Source organism: Dermochelys coriacea, chromosome 6 (genome assembly GCF_009764565.3).
Source record: "Dermochelys coriacea isolate rDerCor1 chromosome 6, rDerCor1.pri.v4, whole genome shotgun sequence".
Lineage (NCBI taxonomy): Eukaryota > Metazoa > Chordata > Testudines > Dermochelyidae > Dermochelys > Dermochelys coriacea.
The window spans coordinates 1,636,519-1,659,807 of record NC_050073.1 but is presented as its reverse complement, the minus strand read 5'-3'; the positions used below and the strand labels follow the sequence as shown (position 1 = coordinate 1,659,807).

Here is a 23,289-nt window from a genome sequence, read left to right as displayed (position 1 = left end):
GGAATCAGCGAGGCCTGTCAAAGTATGGCTCCAGCCTGCACTCAGAAGGAGCTGCAAATAGTCAGTCTAGGCTCTGGTTCAGGGCAGGGCAGCAAGCGCAGTCACTTGGCTAGGGCTTGCGTGCAGGCAGAGCAACAAATAGACATGTAGCCCAGGCGGTAAACAAAGTCGCTCAGCTCCAACCCGCACTCAAAGTCAGTTAACTCAGGCTTTCATTCAGCTAGCCTGAGATAGGGGGAGACTGTCACCCCCAGCTTGGGTGGCAGGGGGGACGCAGGCCCTCTCACTCCACTGCGTCCCGGCCCAGGGCTGTAAGGGTGGTGGCAGGTCTGCCACCATGTCAGCGGGGATCCAAGCTGCAACACGCTGTCTCACCCTCTGCCAGCATTGCAGCCAAACAGGGGTCTTCTACCCCTGGGCCACTTCCACACTCCCCCTCCAAGGGTACCTGCTGATCCGGTGAGGCAGTGGTCCCCAACCTTTCTTGTGGGAGTAGCATATTGCTATTCCCAGAAGACTGTGGCAGGCACCAGACACCCTGCTGCCGAAATGCCACCGCCAAGAAGCAGCAGCAGCAAGAAGCATTGCCACCGAAATACCGCTGAGAAATAGCAATGCTTCTCAGCAGCATTTTGGCAGCAGGGTGTCCTGTAGGCACACAAAAATGCCCCATTGGACACCAAGATGCCAGCAGGCACCATGTTGGAGATCCCTGTGGTGAGGTAAGGTGATTGGCAGGGGCTCAGTTGCCAGCAGTAGCTTTGCTGGGATTGGGCCAGCTATCTGTCTCCTTCAGGGCTGCATCATCTACAGGTCCAGGTGGTTCGGGCCAGTTATCTGCATGCCTGCAACCACCTCCTAGCATGAGCGCTTAGGGGAAGCATCTGTCCCCTCCAGTGGCTGGCCCTCAGTTGAGCTTCTGGGTCCCACCTTTATACTTCCAGACCCGCCCCTTGGCTTCCAGGGGGTGGAGCTAGGGGTAGGGCTCCACCCATGAGGGGGTGGAGCCACCTTCTTCCTTTGTGTCAGTGGCAGGCCAGTCCACCTCACTATAGCAGCATATTGCCCTTTCCCCTGAAAAAAAATCCCGTGTGCTTCTTATAAGCATAACAGGAGGAGCTATTGGCACCCATTCCCCCAGACACATCGTGTCAGACACCAGGAATGATTGTATAGCCCCTCTCCCCCACAGACACACAGTAATAGCTTTCTTTTCTCTTTGTTTGCTCCATAGGTGCTCCAGTGAGTCAGAATCAGGCAGGTAAGACACCCATGGCAAAATGCGAGACTTACCTGCCCTGGTCATTTGGAATGAGAATTAGGTTGGGGGCCAGGGAATACTATGCTGTGATTGGGTGTACCAAGCCCGGAGGCCCGGCTGAAGGCCTCACAGTTCTACCCCACCCTACCCCAGAGAAGAGGAGTAGAGGTGAATCCTTCAAGCTGCCTAGAGAGGCTGTGGGGAGGCAGCCAATCAGAGAGAGGCTGCAGGGAGCTGCCAATCTGAGCCCAGCAGGCTCCTATAAAAAGGAGCTGTTGGACAAAGCAGAACAGTGTCTCACTAGAGCCTGAGAACAAGGATGGTGGTCCTGGCTGGCTGGATCCAGGTTGCAAGGAAGGGACTGGGGCTAAAAGGGAAGTGAGCCAGGGAAATGCAGTTGCAAATAGTTAAAGGGAAGCAGCTGGTGGCTACTATTTGTAGGATCCCTGGGTTGAGACCTGGAGTATTAGGCAGGCCCAGGTCTATTTCTGCCCCAGCAGCCGCAGTCCTAGTGGCTAACACCCTGAGCAAAGAAATATCCCAGAGAGGGGGCTGTAGACCTGGAAGAAGGTCAATAATTGTGGAACTTCTTAACCCCCAGAAAGGGGCTGAACTATAGACAGGGACCCTCAGGACAGGGCTGCAGGCTGACATCAGTGAGGGTACTGTGATAGACCCTATTGAGCTAGAACTGAGCTCAGGGGCAGGGCTGAGGGTCAGAGAACAATGGAGGGTGCTGTGATAGGCCCTGTTAGACTGTGTACCCTGGAAGGGGTCTGTTTTGCGTTCATTTCACATACGGACTGTGAGTGACTTGGCCAGAGGGTGAGTCACTGAAAAACCTTCCTAGGAAGGTTAATGGCCAGCCAGGGATCACTGTGAGCAGCGTAGCAGAGAGAGTGCCGGCATATGCACCCTCAGTAGGAGGCTCTCCAGATACACAAGAGGATCCCACCACAGACACACACAACTTGTTACCCAGACATTTCAACTTGGACACACTGGATTAGATAAAACAAAAAAACCTACAAAGAGAGATTTTAAGTGAGTAAAAGTAAAGAGGCATAAAAGTCTGAAATAGTTACAAGAAAAATAAAGATAAAACACCACTAATGTCTAACTTAGCAGACTATGTTAAATTTGAAGAAAAGTTTTGCTCACCACATGCTCTCAACAGCCTACTGGCCAAACTTTTTTGGCTAGGACCCCTGCCTCTGTTTAATGGCTGCCTTCTTTGTCCCTTCTCATGCAGTGAATCAATGGACGGGGGGGGGATGTATCTAGGGGTGTCTGCCTCTACTTTTTATAACCCTGCCCCCCCCCTTCTGAGATGCAGTTCCAGCTGGGAGTAGGGTGACAGGCCTTCTGTGTACATGGGAAGTCCAGGCTGTTTCTTTGCTAAGATATACATTTTTCACCTGTCCCTTTTTCCTGCCAAAGCGTGGCTGTTTATCAGGCAATGGCCCATTGGCCTTGTTTACACCTGGATGAGGGGTCAGCTTGCCCTTTGTCTCTGAGGAGCTGGTTTGGCCACTCCCCAGACTTGGAACATGTTTGAGTAACATCATACAGGGGAATCTTATAACTTCACACTTATAAAAGTGGCCACACACATTTTACCAGCAAATACTGACCAGCAAATTATGACTTTTCCAACAATACCTCACAGGGCAAACTTTGTGCAGAGATTATTACAATAGCACACCCAGAGGCATTTTCTGCCACAATGTCTAAGTGCTGGTGGTTAATGAGAGGTTTGTGAGGGGCGGGGGGCTGTTTCCACAGATGCAGAGGGTTGCTGTGCATTGCAGGTATACAGAAGACAGGGGACTGGGCACTGGAATGTAACTGAGTTGGGTGTGCAGAGAGAGAGAGCAGGGCTCACAGAGTGCCTGCCTGAGATGCCAGCAGCTGGTGGCTGGGAGTTTCCCCTGGTAGGCACATCAAGGACTCCCTCCCACTGACAGCAGGGGGTAGTGGTACAACCGGGACACTCTGGATCACCATGAAAAGTGTCATAGTGCTTGTGGGAGTTGGAATGACACAGGTAAGGTGCCCGCAGCAAAACACCAGCGTTCCCTGCCCTGGACATGTGGAAACAGAATGTGTCTGGGAGCCAGGACTCCTGGATTCTCTCCTGGCTCTGGGAAGGGGATTGGAGTCTGGTAGGTTAGAGCAGGGGAGTCTGGGATATAGGACTCCTGGGTTCTTTTCTTGGCTCTGGGAAGGGAAGAAGTTGTTCTTTTATCTTCAGGTCATACTAATAATTATTTACACTCTCTCCACTTTTGCTCCCTTGCCCAGGGATAATATATTTCCCTTCTTTTCTTCCCAGTCATTGGAAAGCAGTTGGTCTCAGGGCGCATCTTCAGTGGTCAAGATGCCAAGGACGGGGCCTGGCCCTGGCAGGTCAGCGTGCAGATGTACACCTCCCACATCTGCGGAGGTTCACTCATCTCTGAGAGCTGGGTGGTGTCAGCAGCTCATTGCTTCCCTCAGTGAGTACCCCAGGCAGGGCAGAGACAGTGACTGCAGATGCTCTGGAAAGACTCCCTCTCCCTTTCCACTGGCTTCATGTTGTGCAACATCGCTGTGTGGATGTTCCCCAGCCGCTCCACCCCAGAGCTGCCTGCATCTCAATGCCAGGTGAGCCATGCCTGTGAGGCATTGCTGGGTGGCTTTTCCCTAATCAGATTTTTTTTCATTCAGGTCTGTACCCAATTCAGCGTATCGGGTGCAGCTGGGAGAAAACCAGATTTTCGGTCAAACTCGCCTCCACTCGTTCTCATTGGTGAAGCGGATCATCCCCCATCCCAGTTATGACAGTGCCACTCACCAGGCCAACATCGCCCTGGTGGAGCTGAAGAATCCGATTCCATTCACAGCCACCATCAGCCCTGTGCATCTCCTTGATGCCTCCGTCCGTATGCCCGATGGGAAGCCCTGCTGGGTGACTGGCTGGGGGAACACTCTCCCACTAGGTGAGTAAGACTTGTACCTCTTAGAGGGGTGGAAGGGTATGAAAAGGACCCAGCACAAAACAAAGGTTATAAGCTGGAGGATTGCAGCTTCATATGTGGACTTCTGATGGACTGTGAGTTACAGGATTACATGGTTAAACAGTCACCGTCACAGCTATATGGTTATACCGCCATGGTACTATGGTTGTACAGTTACGCAGTAATAGGTATATGGCGCAGATGTGATGGAGATCTGTGGTGCAGTTCCCTTTCCGCTTATGATGCCTCCTCCTGGTCGCTCTGGGGATTAGCTCAGTCTTTCAGCTACTCTCTTCTCAGCGGTCTCTGCACTCATCTTCTCTCCCTGTGCAGCCTATCTCGGTGCTGCCGCTTGCAGTCCATGACTTCTCCCTATGGCCAGTTCACTGTGTCTCTCCCCCTTCCAGGGAAATCAGTCTTTCTGCACCAGATGTCCGTCTGGCATCTCCAGTGCCCTGACTCACTGTCCTATCAGCTGCCCCCCTCTCTTGCTAGTTACCTGGATTTCTACAGGCCCTGCCTGTTCCTGTCCAGGATAGCCCGTTCCTCATCAATTACATAAGAGCGGCCATACTGAGTCAGACCAAAAGTCCAACTAGCCCCGTGTCATGTCTTCTGACAGTGGCCAATGCCAGGTGCCCCAGAGGGAATGAACAGAACAGGGAATCATTGAGTGATCCATCCCCTGTCGCCCATTCCCAGGTCCTGGCAAACGGGCTAGGGACACCATCCTGGCTCATACCCATTGATGGACCTATCCTCCATGAACTTATCTAGTTCTTTTTTGAACCCTGTTATAGTCTTGGCCTTCACAACATCCTCTGGCAAAGAGTTCCACAGGTTCACTGTGTGTTGTGTGAAGAAATACTTCCTTTTGTTTGTTTTAAACCTGTTGCCTATTCATTTCCTTTGGTGACCTCTAGTTCTTGTGTTATGAGATGGAGTAAATAACACCTTATTTCCTTTCTTCACACCAGTCATGATTGTATAGACGTCTATCATATCCCCCTTAGTCGATTCTTTTCCAAGCTGAAAAGTCCCACTCTTATTCATCTCTCCTCATATGGAAGCTGTTCCATACCCCTAATCATTTTTGTTGCCCTTTTCTGAAACTTTTCCAAGGCCAATATATCTTTATTGAGATGGGTGACCACATCTGCACGCAGTATTCAAGATGTGGGTGTACCATGGATTTACATAGAGGTAAGATGATATTTTCTGTCTGATTATCTATCCCTTTCTTAATGATGACCAACATCCTGTTTGTCTTTTTGATTCCCGCTGCACATAGTTTTCAGAGAACTATCCACAATTATTCCAAGATCTCTTTCTTGAGTGGTAACAGCCCATTTGGACCTCATCATTTTATATGTATAGTTGGGACTATGTTTTCCAATGTGCATTACTTTGCATTTGTCAACATTGAATTTCATCTGCCATTTTGTTGCCCAGTCACCTTGGTCTGTGAGATACTTTTGTAACTCTTCGCAGTCTGCTTTGGACTTAACTATCTTGAGTAGTTTTGTATCACCTGCAAATTTTGCCACCTCACCGTTTACCCCCTTTTCCAGGGCATTTATGAATATGTTCAATAGGACTGGTCCCAGTACAGACCCCTGGGGGACACCACTATTTACCTCTCCCCATTCTGAAAACTGACTGTTTATTCCTACCCTTTGTTTCTCCCTCTTATCCCATCACAGCTTACTTTTCTTAAGAGCTTTTGGTGACAGACCTTGTCAAAGGCTTTCTGAAAATCTAAGTACACTATGTCCACTGGATCACCCTTGTCCACATGCTTGTTGACCCCCTTGAAGAATTCTAGTAGATTGGTGAGGTGTGATTTCCCTTTTCAAAAACCATGTTGACTCTTCCCCAACAAATTGTGATTATCTATCCATCTGACAATTCTGTTCTTTACTGTAGTTTCAACCAATTTTCCTGGTAGTGCAGTTAGGCTTACCGGCATGTAATTGTCAGGATCGCCTCTGGAGTCTTTTGAAAAAATTGTTGTCACAGTAGCTATCCTCCTGTCATGTGGTACAGAAGCTGATTTAAATGATAGGTTACAGACTACAGGTAGTAGTTCTGCAATTTCACATTTGCGTTCCTTCAGAACTTTTGGGTGAATTCCATCTGGGTCCTGGTGACTTATTACTGTTTAATTTATAATTAGCTCCCTGGTTTGCAGCCTAATTAGTAGCATGGGCCCATCTGCCCCTTCCTCCCCCCGCTTTTGTTGGGCCAGTGTAGGATTCACGCCCATCACACACCCTTTCACTCAAACTTGTAACCCTCGGAGATAGGGATGTCTCCTACTCTGCATCTACTCCTTTCAACAGGAAAAACACGTTTTCCTTGTTCTGCACAGCATACCAGACCTGGTCCCTCTGGAATTGTATGTTCCCTTCTGCAGCTTGCAGGGCCTGTTCGGCCACTGCCAGTTTCTCCAGCAGCTCCCTCACCTGCTCCTCAGACTCCAGCCATTCTCTTTCCTTCAGGGTTTGGGTCATGTTTTATCTCTGTGGTCATTCCCTTTTTGATCTGGTTCCTTTCTGTTTCAACCATCATATCTTCCATTTCCTTATTACCCCCAGTCAAGAGCCTGGATGGAACACCTTTTCTTCCCTCTCCCCCCCCCCACATTCTCAGTACAGTATTACTATTATGGGCTTCATGTTCCCTCGTCCTGGGATCCTTACCCTTCTCTGAGCCACTCCTTTTTTTTTAATTTTTATTTAAATTATTGGGGCAGTTCTTTTTCATGTGTTCCACCTCCCCACATGGAAAACAGCGCCCTCCTCTACCTACCCTCTTAGCTGGTGGGACTCTTTTGGGTCCCCTTACAACTCCCACTGCCTGGGGAACTTCTTTTTCACACCATAAATAGGGGCACTCCCTTTTTAGGTGTCCCCTTTGACCACAGGCATAACAGAGTTTTATATAATTATTGCCTGACCCTCTCCCATAATCTTCCACAACTGTGAAAATTTAAATCAATAAAAATGAAAAAAGCTTTACCCCATAATTTTACACAACTGTGAACATTCAAATTGATGATCAAAAATTTCTTAACAATAATTATAATTTGATGGATAACATTTTTATTTATGTTATGGGGGATTTAATTCCTGGCACAATGAATGGATGTCCATGTTTGAGGTGTGTGCGTGCATCCTAATATGGGTTTCAAACCACTCCTCTTGGTTTAGTTTGCACCTGTGTATTTACTGATGCAGGCTCAAGACCAATAGGAAACAGTGTCAGAGTCAGCCAAGCAGCTGGCACCAAGCAGTATCAAATCGCAAACCTAGTTGTAACACTGGCCTGGAACTGAGCAGCATCTGCTCAGAGATTTAAACCCATTGAACCAAATCAGGGCAAATTGGTGGGTAAAAAAAGGGAAGAATTTTCAAATGCATCTACAAGCCATGGTTTCAAAGGGACTTAGGCACTTAAAGGTGCAGACAGGCTCCTAACAGGGTATTCAAGCATAGCTGTGCAGGTAAAGCACCTAATTCCCTTTGACTCTCCATTAGACTTTTGTTGCAAAGTGCCAGCTTTCTGAGTTGCCTCGGAGCTTTTCAAAATCCCACTGGGTGCCTTCCTCTGTCCATAGATGCCCAATTCCCTTTGACAATCTGTCCGCAAGTGTCTATAATAAGACTTAGGATCCTAAATCAATTCAGGCCTGCAAAGCTGAGCAAAGCAACCCCTAAAATACTTTTCAAATCTGGGTTGCTGCCTTTAGCTGGTGTTAAACTGACCAACTGCCCTCCACTCCCTCCAACCCACTAGATCCCACTCAACTCCCAGGCCAGGGATAGAAACCAGGAAACCTGGATCCCAGCCCCTCCCAACCCCACTCCTCTCTCAGATCTAGGAATTTCTTATAGACCCTTCATGCGACAGCTTTTTATGTGACTTCCACTCATGCCACCCTGCCCTCACGCCTTTCGTTGCAGAGAATTCCTCCCTAGCGGAGACACTGCAGGAGCTGGAGGTGATCTCAGTAAACTCCACGATCTGCAACGATCATTTCCGGGAAGCATTAGGAAAGCCTGCAGGTTACAACCCCATCAAAGATGACATGATGTGTGCCGGGCCAAAGAAAGGCTATAAAGGGATTGCCTGGGTGAGATTCTCTAGACTCTGACTGAGATTGGGAGACCCCTTTTGTGCTCGGCAATACACAGACCCCAAAAAAGATCAGGGTTCCCTTTCTACTGGGTGCTGGACAGACCCTCACCCCCAAGGGGTGACCCTATTGTTCCTGACCCATTGTCCCTGTTGTTTCAGTGTTGTGTGTTGGGGAGGCCCACCAAACAGTGGGCCTGGATGGAGGGGCTGAGCCCTGACTTCACTCCCCAGGGTTTAGACAAGACACACCTTTTGGCTTGAGGTTGTGACCATAGAGTATAAAGTCATCAGGGTCCATCAGCCCATCCAGTCGGGCCTACTGTACAACCAGAGCACACCTGCAGCCAGATACCCCTTCACTGAGCCCAAAGACTTGTGTCTGGGTAAAGCATCTCCCAGAAAGGCAGCCAGCGGGGATGTGAAGCAATCGAGAGATGGAGACTCCACCATGGCCCTTGTGGATGATAGAGACTGGTCCCCTCCATTCGAATCCCATTTCTTTCCCTCTCTCTAGGCTGATGATGGGGGACCCCTGATGTGTGAAGAGCATGGGACATGGTACCTTGCTGGGATCGTGAGCTGGTTCCTGACGAGGACAATTAATGGGTTAACCAGTATTGCCCCCGGTTACCCTGGGGTCTACATCCGCCCGAATGCCTACAACGATTGGATCAAGACGAACGTGCCTGGAGTAACTTTCGCGGAGCCAAATTTTGCTTTGAGCAGTCTCACTCCAAATGGCACCGGTCTCTCTGCCACCATCCTCAGGGTCCTTCTCCTCACTGTGTTTCTGCGGCTGACCCTGTGACCCCCCTCCTATATTGGGTCCCCATCCCACACCAGGCCTTCCTTGCCCTTGGTGCAGATAGACCATGTCACCTATGACACTAGACCCCGGTGGTCACACCATACACACTATTGGAACAATCTTTGTGCAAAATACTCCTTGTGAGGTATCATTTGAAAAGTAAAAACTCTCTGTTCATTCATATCCTTGTGTGATGTATGTACACAAGTGATATTAAGGGTTATGGACATACACTGGAATGGTCACTAAAATGTGCTCAAACCAGGTGTATCAGGGGAGTTGTTAAATAGGTCTATCCCAAGGAAAGGACCGTGTGTTTACCTCCATTTCCATAAAAGCAGCACGCAGACCCAGCAAATTAACAAGGGGTGGAGGCAAACCTCACACTAATAAGTGTGGGAGAAGATAGCCTGGTGTCTAAAAGCTCGGTCTGGGTTTGACTTTTCCAAAGAATCATTTGCAAAGATTTACTGGGCTATAAAAACAGGGGGGCTCAGATAAGCAACCGAGTTAACTGATTGCATAGGATATTCCTGCATTAGAAGCGTGTATGGAGCGAGGTCTTTTCTGAGCGCTAATGCCATGCTGGTGATGAATGTCATTGTGAAATGTCTGTAGTAACACTCTGGGGGAATTATGGACACACATTGATACTAAGTTTGAAAGTGTGTGGCCAGAAAAAGGGAGGAGCCATTCCTGCCCAGAGGAGTGGGGAGCTATTTACCTGTCTCTTAGGTAGATTAAGCCTGGTGGGATGAAAACAATGGAAGCCCCATTTACACACAAGGGGATGGGAAGCCCCAGGAAGGAAGAACAGCCTGAGGCCATCCTGCATCTTCAAACAAACTTGTTGAACTTTGGGAGAGATAAGCCAGGAGAGAAGCCGTCTTTGGCCTCCATCACTACACGCTGTGGCAGGGTCCCTCCTCCATCTGGCCAGGCTGAGCACTTTCTCCTGCAGTTAATCAGCCCCACTCTGTCCAGTGTTTGTCTGCCCCCTTGGTGACTATTGATCAATCATCTCCAGGTAGGCATGGGGCAGGCTTAAGCACGGCTCCTTCACCAGACAACAGAAACAAATTCACTAACACAAAATAAAGGGGGACCCCTTTCCCTGCCCCCTGGCTGGGGGGTGTTGTCCTGTTGTTGGCCCCGGGGTGCCAGCCCTTCCCCTAGACAGGCATTCAGTTTGGTTCTTTCCCCTGCTGGGAGGAGAGCAGCCAATCCCCCAATCGTCACTGGTGTCCCTAGCTGAGCTGAGGTAACTCCTTCTCAGTTTAGAGGGAAAAGGGCCTTTATCATTCTAGGGCTAACATACCTGCCATTCACCACCCTCCTGCTGGGATGAGTACTTGGGGAGAGGGGTCCTCCCTCTGTCATGTTGGCGAGCCGTACTCTCTTTGCTACCCAAGAAGGGAGACCGCCGCCTTCAGAACTGGCATCCCCTCTTGCTCATCAGCACAGATTACAAAGTCATAGCAAAGGCCATCTCACTGTGGCTGGGGTCCGTGCAGGCGGACGTGGTCCATCAAGACCTGACATACTCTGTCCCGGGCTGTTCCATCTTTAATAATCTGTATTTGGTCCAGGTCCTTTTGGAGCTTGGGTGTAGGGATGGTCTGTCGTTTGCCCTCCTGTCCCTGGACCAGGAGAAGGCATTCAACAGGATGGACCACAGGTATCTCCTGGGCACTCCGCAGGTGTTTGGCTTCAGGTCCCAGTTCATGGGTTTTCGCCAGGTGCTGTACACCTCTGCAGAGTGTTTGGTCAGGCTCAACTGGACCCTGATCGAGCTGGTCACCTTCAGGCAAAGGGTACAGGAGGGCTGTCAACTGTCAGGCCAGCAGTATCATCTGGCAATCAAGCCCTTCCTCTGTTTCTTCCATTGTAGGTTGACAGGGTTGGTGCTCCTTGACCTGGAGTTGCGGCAGCCACGGAGAGGGCAGATCTCCTCATGGAGCCCCTGCTATGCAACCCCCAACTCAGTGTGCAGGTGGCAGAGTCCCCCTTGGTGCACCAGAGCTAGGTCCTGGCAGGAATCACCAGAATCGGAGACCACCTGGACTTCAAACTGGGAGCCTGGGTGGATCCCCTGATGCTTGCTCAACGCATGTGGCTCTCCGCCCTTCATACTCCCCGGCATGTATTTCAGGACATGAGGGCAGCCTTACTGCCCACTGCTCAGGTTTACCTCAAGCAGGTCCTGCAGAAAGGTGCTCCCTGCCCACCCCACACCCGGCCCTCTGGATCTCTTCATAGGGCCCTTTCCCCATGAACCTCCCTCCCCCAGCTGTCCCACTTGCACACCTCGAGCTGCCTGCGTGACCTGCAGCCAGTTTGCTTTCAAACCGCACCAAGGGCACATCTGTACACATTCGTGCTCCATACTCTCCATTTCCTCACCCTCGTGTCCCACCCTGATACTAAGTGGTGGGACCTATTGCCACTTATTGAGGGTGAGGAATCCCGGTGGGCCCAGTCTTGGTCCCACAGCCCACCAGGCATATTGGTTGACGGCCCCTTCATGGAGCCATGAGTACGGATGTGTACCTGTCGCGGTTCACCCCTGTCCCCGATGCCTGTCTCTTTTGCAGTGTGAGGGAGCCCCAGGCGAATGCTTACGTTGAGTGCACTAGGTTACAGCCCTTTTTCTGGCTCCTCCTAGACCTGCTGTTGCATTTTTGCTCCACTTCTCCCTGCACCTTGTCATATACTCACACGCTATCCTTGGCCCCACAAAGTCATGGGACCTCCTCATCAACCTCCTCCTAGCGATGGCCAAAGTGGCCATCTACAACACTAGGCAGAGGATGTTGGCTGAGGGGGTTCTTTGCAACTGTGGGGCCTATTTCTGTTCCTCCCTCCGGTCACACACCTGGGCGGAGTTCCTCTGGGCGGCATCCACTGGCTCCCTTGACACCATCAAGGAGCAGTGAGCGCTGTCTGGGGTTCTCTGCTCAGTGTCCACTTCCAGTTCCCTACTTTTGACTCTTTGACCTTCACACCTGTCCTTGTTTTTTTTGGTTTTTTTTTTACTGTTGTCCCCAATAATTATTTGGGTTCCAGGCTCAGTGGCTCCTCCCCATAGGCTGGGGGAGGGTTCTTTAGCTGTCCACCTCCCCAGAACCCAATAGGACCACTCTCTTACTAGGTCTTGGAGCTGGAGAGATACCTGACCGCCAGCCCCAGGGATCCATCCCCCTGCGGAGAATGCTGTGAGTAGCAGGAAGATTTCCAGACACTTGAGGACCACTGGGCTATGGGCGCATTCATTCGATCCCGCATCTGTGTCCTTCAGGAGATGGATCACAGCTCCCAATTCTTCTATGCCCTGGAGGAAAAGAGGGGGGCCAAGAAGCACGTCACCTTCCTTTTGGCAGAGGATGGCACACCCCTCATGGATCCAGAGGAGATGTGGGAAAGGGCCAGGGCCTTCTACATCAGCCTTTCCTTCCTGGATCCAACCAACACCTATGCTTGCAGAGAATTCTGGGACAGACTCCTGACCGTGAACGTGGGTGACCAAGACCAGCTGGTGCTACCTCTCACTCAGGCATGTGCTTGGCACAGTTCACCTCTGTCCCTTATGCCTGTTCCTTTTACAGCATGAGAGAGAGCCTGTCACACGCCTACTTTCAGTGCACCAGGTTGTAACCCCTTTTCTGGCTTCTCCTGGGCCTACTTTTGTGGTTCTGGCTGCACTTCTCTCCCAACTTCTCCTTTACGCACACCCGATCCAGGGCCTCATGAAATCATGAGAAGTCCTTGTCAATCTCCTCCCAGCAATGGCCAAAATGGCCATCTATAACAGCAGGGAGAGGATATTGCCCGAGGCGGTGCTCTGTGACCGTGGGACTGTCAGGGTTCCTTCCCCACTCTGAACTCTAGGGTACAGATGTGGGGACCTGCATGAAAACCTTCTAAGCTTATTTTTACCAGCTTAGGTTAAAACTTCCCCAAGGTACAAACTATTTTCCTTTTTCCCTCGGACTTTATTGCTGCCATCACCAAGCGTCTAACAGATATACAACCGGGAAAGAACCCGCTTGGAAACGTCTTTCTCCCCAAAATCCTCCCCAAACCCTACACCCCCTTTCCTGGAGAAGGCTTGATAAAAATCCTCACTAATTTGCATAGGTGAACACAGACCCAAACCTTTGGATCATAAGAACAATGAAAAAGCAATCAGGTTCTTAACAGAAGAATTTTAATAGAAGTAAAAGAATCACCTCTGTAAAATCAGGATGGTAAATACCTTACAGGGAAATCAGATTCAAAACATAGAGAATTCCTCCAGGCAAAACCTTAAGTTACAAAAAGACACAAAGACAGGAATATCCATTCCATTCAGCACAGCTTATTTTCTCAGCCATTTAAAGAAAACAGAATCTAACGCATCTCTAGCTAGATGCTTACTAAGTTCTAAGGCTCCATTCTTGTTCTGTCCCCTGCAAAAGCATCACAGAGACAGAGAGAGCCTTTGTTTCTCCCCCCCCCCCCCAGCTTTTGAAAGTATCTTGTCTCCTCATTGGTCATTGTGGTCAGGTGTCAGCGAGGTTATCCTAGCTTCTTAACCCTTTATAGGTGAAAGGGTTTTTCCTCTGGTCAGGAGGGATTTTAAAGGTGTTTACCCTTTCTTTTATATTTATGACAAGGACCTATTTTTGTTCCTCTCTCCGTTCACATATCTGGGCAGAGTTCCTCTGGGGCACATCTGCTGGCTCCCTTTGAGGAGCAGTGGGCGCTGTCTGGGATTCTTTGCTTGGCGTCTCCTTTAGGTTCCTACTTTTGACCCTTTGACCCTCACACCTCTCCTTGTTTTTTCTTGTGTTGTCACCTGAATTTATTTCAGTCCTGGGCTCAGTGGCTCCTCCCCTTAGGCTGGGGGAGGGGCTTTTAGCCATGGGTTGGTTTGTGCCCGTCCACTTCCTGGAACCCAACAGAAGCACCCTCTTTCAGATGTTCAGCCTGGCTTTGTCACTATGGCCTGCAGGGAACTGAGCTCTTGCAAGCTGAGGAAGTTGGGTCCTTCAGCCAAGGGGGTGACTGAAATCTCTGGGACTGAATATAAGTGAGAAACCTGCTTAGGCAAAGGTCTTTCATCTAGGCACACAAGGGAAGCCAGCCCCTTGTGCTTCTGTGGAAGGTCCTGACTAAATTAGAGGAAGCCAGCCACAGCTGGGAAGAACTATGACTGGTGAGAGAAACCATCTTGAGCAAAGCCTCTACCTTGCTGGATTAAGTTTTAGATTTTACAGGTGTGTTTTCACTTTTATTTGCTTGTAACCCTTCCTAAGTTTATTGCTTTTCCATTAGCATCTATTTAGCTAGGTCCTATTGTTAATAAATGTGTTTTATTTTAGCATCCACCAACTCAGTGCTGTGTTTGCAGGGAAGGGTGTATCTACCCTCAGTTAAGTTAATAAGCTGTGATGTGCTTTTGTCTTTCAAGGAACAAACAAACCTTATGATTTCTCCAGGCTGGCCAGGGGAGAGCTGGACACTTCAGGGCACACACTTTGGGGGAAATTCGGGAGTGGGCATGTGTTGGGGGTCACCTTTGCTGGTCATAACCAAGGCTGGTGTAAGGCAGAGTGGGGCTGTAGACAGGCTACTAGGTTCAGAGCTGCTGACCCCAGGCTTTCCAGGATGCATGCTGGTAGGCTGGCCGTGAGCAGTCCACAGTGGGACCTACAACAGCAAAGCATTTTGAAGCTCCTAAGTTTACAGATCAGGCAGTGACACAACCCTCAGTGGTCTGGATTTGCACCCCCGAACCATCTGGTTCCCTCCTAGACCGGGTTTCCATCCTACACCGACCCTTTCTCACCCTTCATGCACATAAGCCATGTCACCCCAGTTAGCACGGTACTAAAAATATGCTTCCGGGGTGCAATTTCCAGGAGGCTACTAACCTTCTGCGACCGACATTGCGGCATCTTGAGGGACTCTTGCATCAACTTCAGAAAGGTTTCTCCGGCCGTCGGAGCCTTCATGAAAAATTCAAAGACCCTAATACCAAGATGGACCAGACAATATGAGCCCACTGCCTTAGTGCAAGTTTTATACATGTGGGTGTTCCTGGCTCCCCCTGGGGTGGCATATGAAAGTGCTTCAGGGTGATTCATGCCAAAATCCTAGCTCTGGTTATCTAAATCCTCAGCCTCTGGGTACGTCTACACTGCATGCTAAGCCCGGGTTCTGGCTCAGGTTTCAGTCCAAGCCCCATTTCCTTTCACACACAAATCAATCTGACTCATGTCAGCAAGCATGCAAGAACCAGATCCTAGGACCCTGCTAGGGGATAAATCAGAGTCTGACTTCTTTCGTTTTGACATGTGGTCACAGCTCAAGCCACAACACGGAGCCACACAGGCTGTGGAGTGTTAGATAGATGTGTTGGCACAGCTGGGAGACTGGGTCCAGTAACTGCAAACCCAGGTTTGCAATACAGTTTGAGTGCTCAAACCTTGGCTTGGAAACACAGAGATGACAAGCCCGGGTCCCACAGATGTGGATTACATGTGCAGTGTAGACATGGAAGGGCTGGAAAAGGAGTGTAGCAGGGCTGGTAAACGCTCTCTGTGTTGTGACCCCTTGCTTTGTTTGATACATTTTCTATGTCCTGGTTTTGTCCTTAATAAGTGCCCTCTGATTTGGTTACTAGTAACTGCTGGTGTTCCCTGGCTGTATCCACTGGAGAGAAGGCACTGGATACTTAAGCCTTGGCTACACTACACAGTTTTGTCAGCACAAGGCAGTGGAGATGTACACATTGCAATGCTCCTCCTGCTGGAAAAACTTTCCTGCTTTGCCAACAAAATAAAATCACCTCAATGAGAGGCATAGAGCTTTTTGTATCACAGTTATATCAATAAAGTGTCAGTGTAGACCACGGGCTTGTTTTTGTCACAGCAAATGGCCTCCAGGAGGTGTCCCACAATGCCCATCCTGACCACTCTAGTCAGCAGTCAAACTCCACTGTCCTGCACACAGGTATACACACCCCACCCTCTTTAAAGGCCCATAAATTTTTGAAATTCCACTTCCTGTTTGCTCGGTGTGGACAGCTCACATCATATGTTCCCAGCTGATCATGGCAACTCCACACAGCAAACTCTCTCCAAGTAGGAGCTCAATGGAGTTGTTGGATCTGCTGAGTATATGGGGAGAGGCGGCTGTGCAGTGCCAGCTCTGTTCCTGCCATAGGCACTGCGATACCTATGGGAAGATTCCTTGTGGCTTGCTGTAGATAGTCTATGAATGGGACATGATGCAGAGTGAAGATAAAGGAGCTGAGGCTGGTGTACCAGGAGGCAAGGGAACCAAACCGTCACTCTGCGGCTGTGCTGAAGACCGGCTGCTTCTATAAGGAGCTGGATGTGATCCTTGGCAGTGACCTCACCTCCACCACCCAGAGCCCTGTGGATACTTCGGAGCAGCGGGATGCAGTGGACAATGGACAGAGGATGAAATCATGGACAAAGAGGTTGAGTTGGAGGACAATGTGGAGCACACGGCAGGGTGGTCTGATGGTGCAGTGAGTAAGGAGCTACTTTCCACTCTGGAGTGGTCTAGCCAGTCCTAGCAGCCTGTCTCTGGTGTGCATGATGCAGAAGAGGAGAGCTCTGGTAAATGATCTTTTTAAGTTGATGCTGCTCAGTTATATGTGAGGTAGAACTGTTCTTTGCTCTGCATATTGTAGAAAAGGGTGAAGGGATAGAAATGTGCAAGAGTAGCTGTATTTGAGTGTGCTCCACATTCCCTTGGGCATCTAAGCAGTGTGGCGGAGTGGGTGTATTGATGCACAACGAGATTCCACGGGAATCCTCCAGAGAGCTCTCTAAGAAATTTTCTTGGAGATACTCACCACTCCTCTACCTAAGGCTCCTTGGCAGAGCTGCTTTATTCCTTCCCCCATTGTAGAAAACTTTCCTGTGCCAGTTGGCAATCACTTGTGCAGGGACCAAAGTGGTACACAGGAGAGCAGCATAGGATCCGGGCTGAAGCCACATGCATGTAGAAGATGCTCCCTTGCTTACCCACAGGAGTGAGATATTGGCTACAATGATCCTCACCTGTGGACAACGGGGGCTAAATTTACAATATTGTCTCTAGTTGACCGCAGTGATCCTCTTAAAAAAGAGACCTAATGCCTTTGCCCCCACTTGAATGCCCAACTTCCCCCGAGCCAAGCTCACCATGTTTAGGGTGTTTACTGAAATGTGCACTTGCCAAGGGACAGTGAGGAAGTAACTGGTATGTTACAAGACATGTATTTTACTATTATCATTCAATGCTCTGTGTGAACTAACAATTAAGCTTCTGCGTATTGTTTCTTGTGCTTCTGCAGGTGTGGCCTTCAGGGTAACCCCCTGCACACTAGTGACGCGTCTCCGCCAGATAAGGAAGTGACCAAGGTGAAGCAAGGAAGACATGTTCTGAGAGGTGCTCCAATCCTCAGAGGCTGAGAAAAGGGAACACAGGGAGTGGAGAGAGATCCTGAAGGAAAAATGTAAGATAGAAAGGAGAGTGAGGATTGTAAAGGGCCAGGAGCAGGTGATAAAAGTGATGAAGGAGCAAACACAGATGTTGAAGTCCCTAATCACGCTCCAGACAGAACACATGCGTGCTCATGCCCAACTTCCTCCTGCAGTCGATACAGAACTGCTTTCCATGCCCTCCCCAAACTCCTCCCACACATTTCTTGCAACTTCCCAGCACGTCTCAGTACTCTGTTCACTCCACCCTTTCGAACAGCTTCCAAAATTATAGCTGGACTTACACCCAGTTATGAGAGCCTACACTGCCCTGCACTGTTATGTCCCTTCCCATCAAGCCTTTTGTGTGTGTTGTTAATTGGTATTTAATAAAAACAAACTCTCTGAAAGATAAACAGTCTTTGTCTCCTACACACATGGTGGTTACTGCTGGTAGTAATATATGTCAGTTTGATCACTTGCTGACTACAAATCAGGGTCAGGAATCATCACAATTCTCATGCAAGGTGGCAAGTAAACAAAGTATGGCAGAGTGCAGTGTAGAAAGAAACATTACTGGTGCTCATTGTCAAAATGGGGCCTCTAAGCCTCTCTGATTTGAATAGTCTCCCATTGTGCCCCTCTAATAGGCCTGATATCTGGCTGCTCAAATTCAGAAGCCCGGCAATCCACCTGCACACTCCACCCTGGGAGAAACTTTTTACCCTTAGCCTCACAAATATTATGGAGCATGCAGCAGGCTGCTATGACCATGGGAATGTTTTCCTCATTTAGGTGTAACCAGCAACAAAGGCAGCACCAGTGCACTTTTAATCTGCCAAAAGCACATCTCACAGTGTTTCTGCACCTACTCTACCTATTATTGAAACTCTCCTTGCTGCTGTCTAGGTTTCCTGTGTAAGACTTCATGAGTCCCGGGAGTAAGGGGTAGGCTGGGTCTCCCAGGACCACTAAGGGCATTTCAACATCCCCCACTGCAATCCTCTGGTTGGGAAAGAAAGTCCCTGCTTGGAGCTTTCTGTACAGGCCAGTGCTCCTGAAGATATGTGCATCATGCACCTTACCTGACCGCTCCATGTCGATGTCTGTGAAACACCCACGGTAATCCACAAGCACCTGCAATACCATGGAAAAGTACCCCTTTCTATTAATGTACCCTGTCACAAGATGGTTCGGGGCCTAAATTGGAATGTGTATGCCATCTATCACCCCTCCGCAGTTAGGGAATCTCATTGCTTCAAAGCCATCCACTGTTTCACGCCCATTGGCAAAAGTCATGGTCCTTCGTAGCGAGATGCAATTAATGGTCCTGCAAGCTTGCATTAATGCAGCCCCAAAGGTTAAATTCCTGACCCCAAACTGATTTGCAACCTTCCAATAGCAGGCTGGAGTCACCAGTTTCCACACAGCGATTGCCACATGCTTCTCCACCGAGAGGGCAGCTCTCATTTTGGTGTCCTTGCACCGCAGGGCTGGAGTGAGCTCTGCACACAGTTTCAGGAAGGTGGCTTTCTGCATCCAAAAGTTCTGCAGCCACTGCTCGTCATTCCAGACCTGCAAGACAATACGATCCCACCGCTGAGCTCAGAAGCCGAAGATCCATCTTGCGCAGCTACTCATGAATGCCAAAAGTAATCTGGTGTTGCTTCTGTCCATGGCACACAGCAAGTCAGGCAACTCTGATTCCTGTTCAGGTTGGGAGCTCATGATATTCTGCATAACCATCCATGATGTGTTCTTAACAGTGACCACAATAGTAGAGAGCAATACAGGATCCATCCTTTCAGACAGATAGCAGGCACAGAATACACAGGGACTGTTGAAAAATGCCGCAAAACACAGTCGGAAGCCCTTGGAATGCTGGGACTGAAAGAACTGCTTAATGGGACATTGAACCAGCACCCATGATGCACTATGGTCCACTCCGCCTTCCCACAATTCCTAGCAGCAGAAGGTGCTGTCACTGTTGATGCTAGAGCACCAAGTGTGGATGCACTCTGTTGACAAAAGGAGAGTAGTGTGAACATACACAAGCAATGTAATTATAGCACTTTTTGAATGTTGGCATAACTTTTGCCCACAAAACTGGGTAGTGTAGACAAGGCCTTAGTCAAGCTTGGTGGGAGAAATACAGTGAAATGCAAGGGGGCTGCCACTCAGGAGGGAGTGGGACATGGGTCCCTGCCCACACAGCACTTACACCTGGAGGACAGAAACATAAGAAGGCATTCCTGGAGCAGACCACAGGCATGGGCACCCCAAAACAGTGCCCTGGTTTGTGGAATGAGTCCAGAGCCAGGTGGGCCTCTCTCAGGCAAATGGCTATTGCCCCTGGAGTTTGCTCCCCCTCTCCAGAGATAGGGCCAGCACAAATGGTATGCCTGAGAGCTTGTGAGGGGGAATGAGAAGTACTCCCTTGGCTTTACAGTGCCCCCTGTGGGTGACTATTGTGGTGTGTTGAAAACAGTATCATGAAAGCTTATGCTCAAATAAATGTGTTAGTCTCTAAGGTGCCACAAGTCCTCCTTTTCTTTTTGCAGATACAGACTATCACGGCAGCTACTCTGAAACCAGTATTAAAACTGATCAATTAGTTTAAATTCTCAGGGGATTTTCTATGCTTGTAGAGGTGCATGCAATCAGAGTCAGTTCTCCAGAAAGCTAGCCTGGAGTAAGTTGCATTGAGTGGTGCCTCTTTGGGGTTTTTTTTTTCCTGAAGGAGCAGCCCGCTTTTCTTCTCTCTGTTTTGGGGTTCTTTTGTATTATCTTTATGGATTCTAAGCAATAAAGTCATGTTATATTGACGCCTTCCAGACAGGGTACTTAGGTTTTTATCTATCTTCTCTGAATATTTATCATGAAACATAGCAACGATTGCATAGCACCAATGAGAAGATCAGGAGGTATATTATGATGGAATCTTTTCAATCCTGCTGCTTCTGTTCAGAAAAATGTCAGAGAAATAGCTTTGTATTCAACTGTTTTGTGTGAAGCCACTTAGATAAAGATGGGAAAATCTCAGGGCAACACCTGGTTTTCTGATCAGATGGGGGTTCATGGGGGTTTCTTACTGTGACATTCTGTACCTTAGAGGAGCACCCTGTAACCTCCCATATTCCTCATTTTTAAATAATCAAGATCATATAAAGCAGGCTGGGTGAGGTATGGGGAGAAGGTTATGATCTGCTGAAAGTCATTTCTCTTTCCACATATGTATCTCATTAATGCACATGAATGTATGAGAATTGTGTTGTATAGTTGTCAATAAAACATGCTGCAAATTGGGGAATTAGCCATATATTAGCTCCCCAGAGGCAACAGAAAGGAAAGTTACCAACACCTGGGTGGGGTGTCAAACAACCTACCAACAACCATTGTCCAGCAAGGTAGCTACAATGCAATGACTCACCTGCATGAGGCCACATGATGGGAATTTCTCAACCTTTAGTGGAAACTCAACAATGCCCCCAGACACACCTGGGCTTCTGTTTTCTGAGCACATGAACTGAGGGTATAAAACTGAACACAGGGGGCCCAGACTTGGCCTTTCTCCTTCACCCACCTACTCTGCAATCAACAAGGACACTCAGAAGAAAACTGAAGAGTCCAACAGAGGAGACTGGCCCAGATTTAAGGGATAAATCTGTATATTAAAGACTTCAATATTCAATGGGGTGAGAAAAACTCTTGTTGTTGCCCAGTCTAATAGGGTTGAGAGTTTAGACTGCATGCTTATATTTTATTTCTTTTGGTAACTAACTCTGACTTTTTGCCTATCACTTATAATCACTTAAAATCCATCTTTTGAAGTCAATACATTTGTTTAACTGTTTATCTTTACCAGTGAGTTTGTATGAAGCATGTGGCAAAACTGCTCAGGTTTGCAAAGGCTGGTGTATGTCCACTTTCCGTTGATGAAGTGGTGATCCAATTAATAAATTTGCACTGCTCGTCTCCAGCACTGCAAGATGGTATATTCCTGAGATGCAAGGCTGGGAACTGGAGGGGATTTGGTTGGTGCCATTCCCTGTGTGATTCATGAGTGGCTCTGGGAGCATTCATGCAATCCAGCTGAGTGCGGGGGTTGCACATGCAGTTGTGCTGAGTGATCGCAGCTCCTGAAGGGGTTTGCTGCTGGTCACTATCAGGGCACTGTGAGAGACAGCCCAGGCAGGAGAGAGTTCAAGGGGGGCACAGCGGGTCCCACAGTCTCAGGCTGCACCCCAGGGATCCTGTCACACTTACCGTATGTGAATTTTAACCCAACCAGATGCTCCCAGCACGTGCCTGCTGGGTGGGAAAGTTCTCCTTGGAATTAGAAGTTTGATAGGAAATAAGTTTTGATGGGAAACTGGGATTTCAAGGTGGAACTGGGATTCTGAGGTACTGAGATTTGATGAGGAATTAAAAAGCTGAGAGAATTTTTTCCTGAAAAGTGCATAATTGCTGGAGGGCGGGGGGTCCTGGAGAGGAGGGCAGAATCAAGTTTCTGTCGCATATTTTCAGTGTGTTTTTTAATTCAATGAGAACTCCAAATTTTCATTGGAAAAAGACCCCTTTGTTATGCTCAGCACCTTTGACTTTTTTTTTTTTTTAAATGGGAAAACCTGTTTGTTAGACTCAACAGATTTTTTCCCCCACACAGAAATATCTGGGGTTTCTTTTGGGAGGGGATGGGAAGCATATTTTGATTTTTTTTTAAAAACCCACAACCTCAAGAAGATTATGGTTTTCTGCCTAAAATGTTGCTTTTATTTTATTTTAATTTTTTTGAGAAAAATTCAAAAATCTTTCATGGAAAAATTCAAAGTCTTTCTTTTCAGAGCAGTGGATAGGCTGAATTTCATGGATGTTACACTATCAGCAAGTGACAATAATGGTTTCTGATCAAAGTGACTGTCTGAGATTCCTCATAAATAGATGTTTTACTAATAAAAGTAGAAATGAAAAGGTAGAACCGAGTGAGATTAGGAGCAGGGAACATTGTGACAGAAGCTGAACAGACCCTGATGGAGATCAGGTACCCTGTTGTGCTGGGAGCAGCATAGACCCCAGCTGAGATAAGAACCCCAGTTGTGAAAGGTGCTGCAGAGACCCCAGACAAGATTGGCTCCCTGTTGTGTTAGGCCAGCGGTTCCCAAACTGTGAGTTGGAACCCCAAAGTGGGTTGTGAACTTGTTTTAATGGGGTCGCCAGGTCTGGTGTTAGACTGGATGGGACCTGGGACCAAAGCCAAAGCCTAAGCCAAACTGCCCAGGGCTGAAGACTGGTTACAGGGCCTCTGCCTGGGGATGAAGCCCTTGGCCTTCAGCTTTGGCCCCCCACCCAGGCCGGCGGGGCTCGGCCAGGCTCAGGCTTCAGTGCCCCCCCTGGGGTAGTGTAGTAATTTTTGTTGTTAGAAGGAGGTTACGGTTCAATGAAGACTGAGAACCTCTCTGCTATGTGATACAAAGGCCGCAGCTGAGATCTAGGCTCCAATGATGCCAGGCTCTGCACAGACACTGACCAAGCATTTGCTATCCAAGTACATAGGGGAAAGTTTTCTGCCAAGCCTGTGAAGTCCTTTATGTTCAACTGAAT

The 23,289-nt window shown here is 48.7% G+C and overlaps 1 protein-coding gene across 1 annotated transcript; it reads left to right on the top strand.

The window, feature by feature from the left end:
• Window positions 1-699: 699 nt before the first annotated feature.
• LOC119856825 (serine protease 27-like) lies at window positions 700-9,370 on the top strand. Its single transcript, XM_043516070.1, has 6 exons — window positions 700-722; window positions 1,235-1,242; window positions 3,597-3,759; window positions 3,971-4,242; window positions 8,226-8,395; window positions 8,915-9,370. The coding sequence occupies exons 1-6, from the start codon at window positions 700-702 to the stop codon at window positions 9,206-9,208; spliced, it is 930 nt and encodes a 309-aa protein (XP_043372005.1). The 3' UTR covers window positions 9,209-9,370.
• Window positions 9,371-23,289: the final 13,919 nt, after the last annotated feature.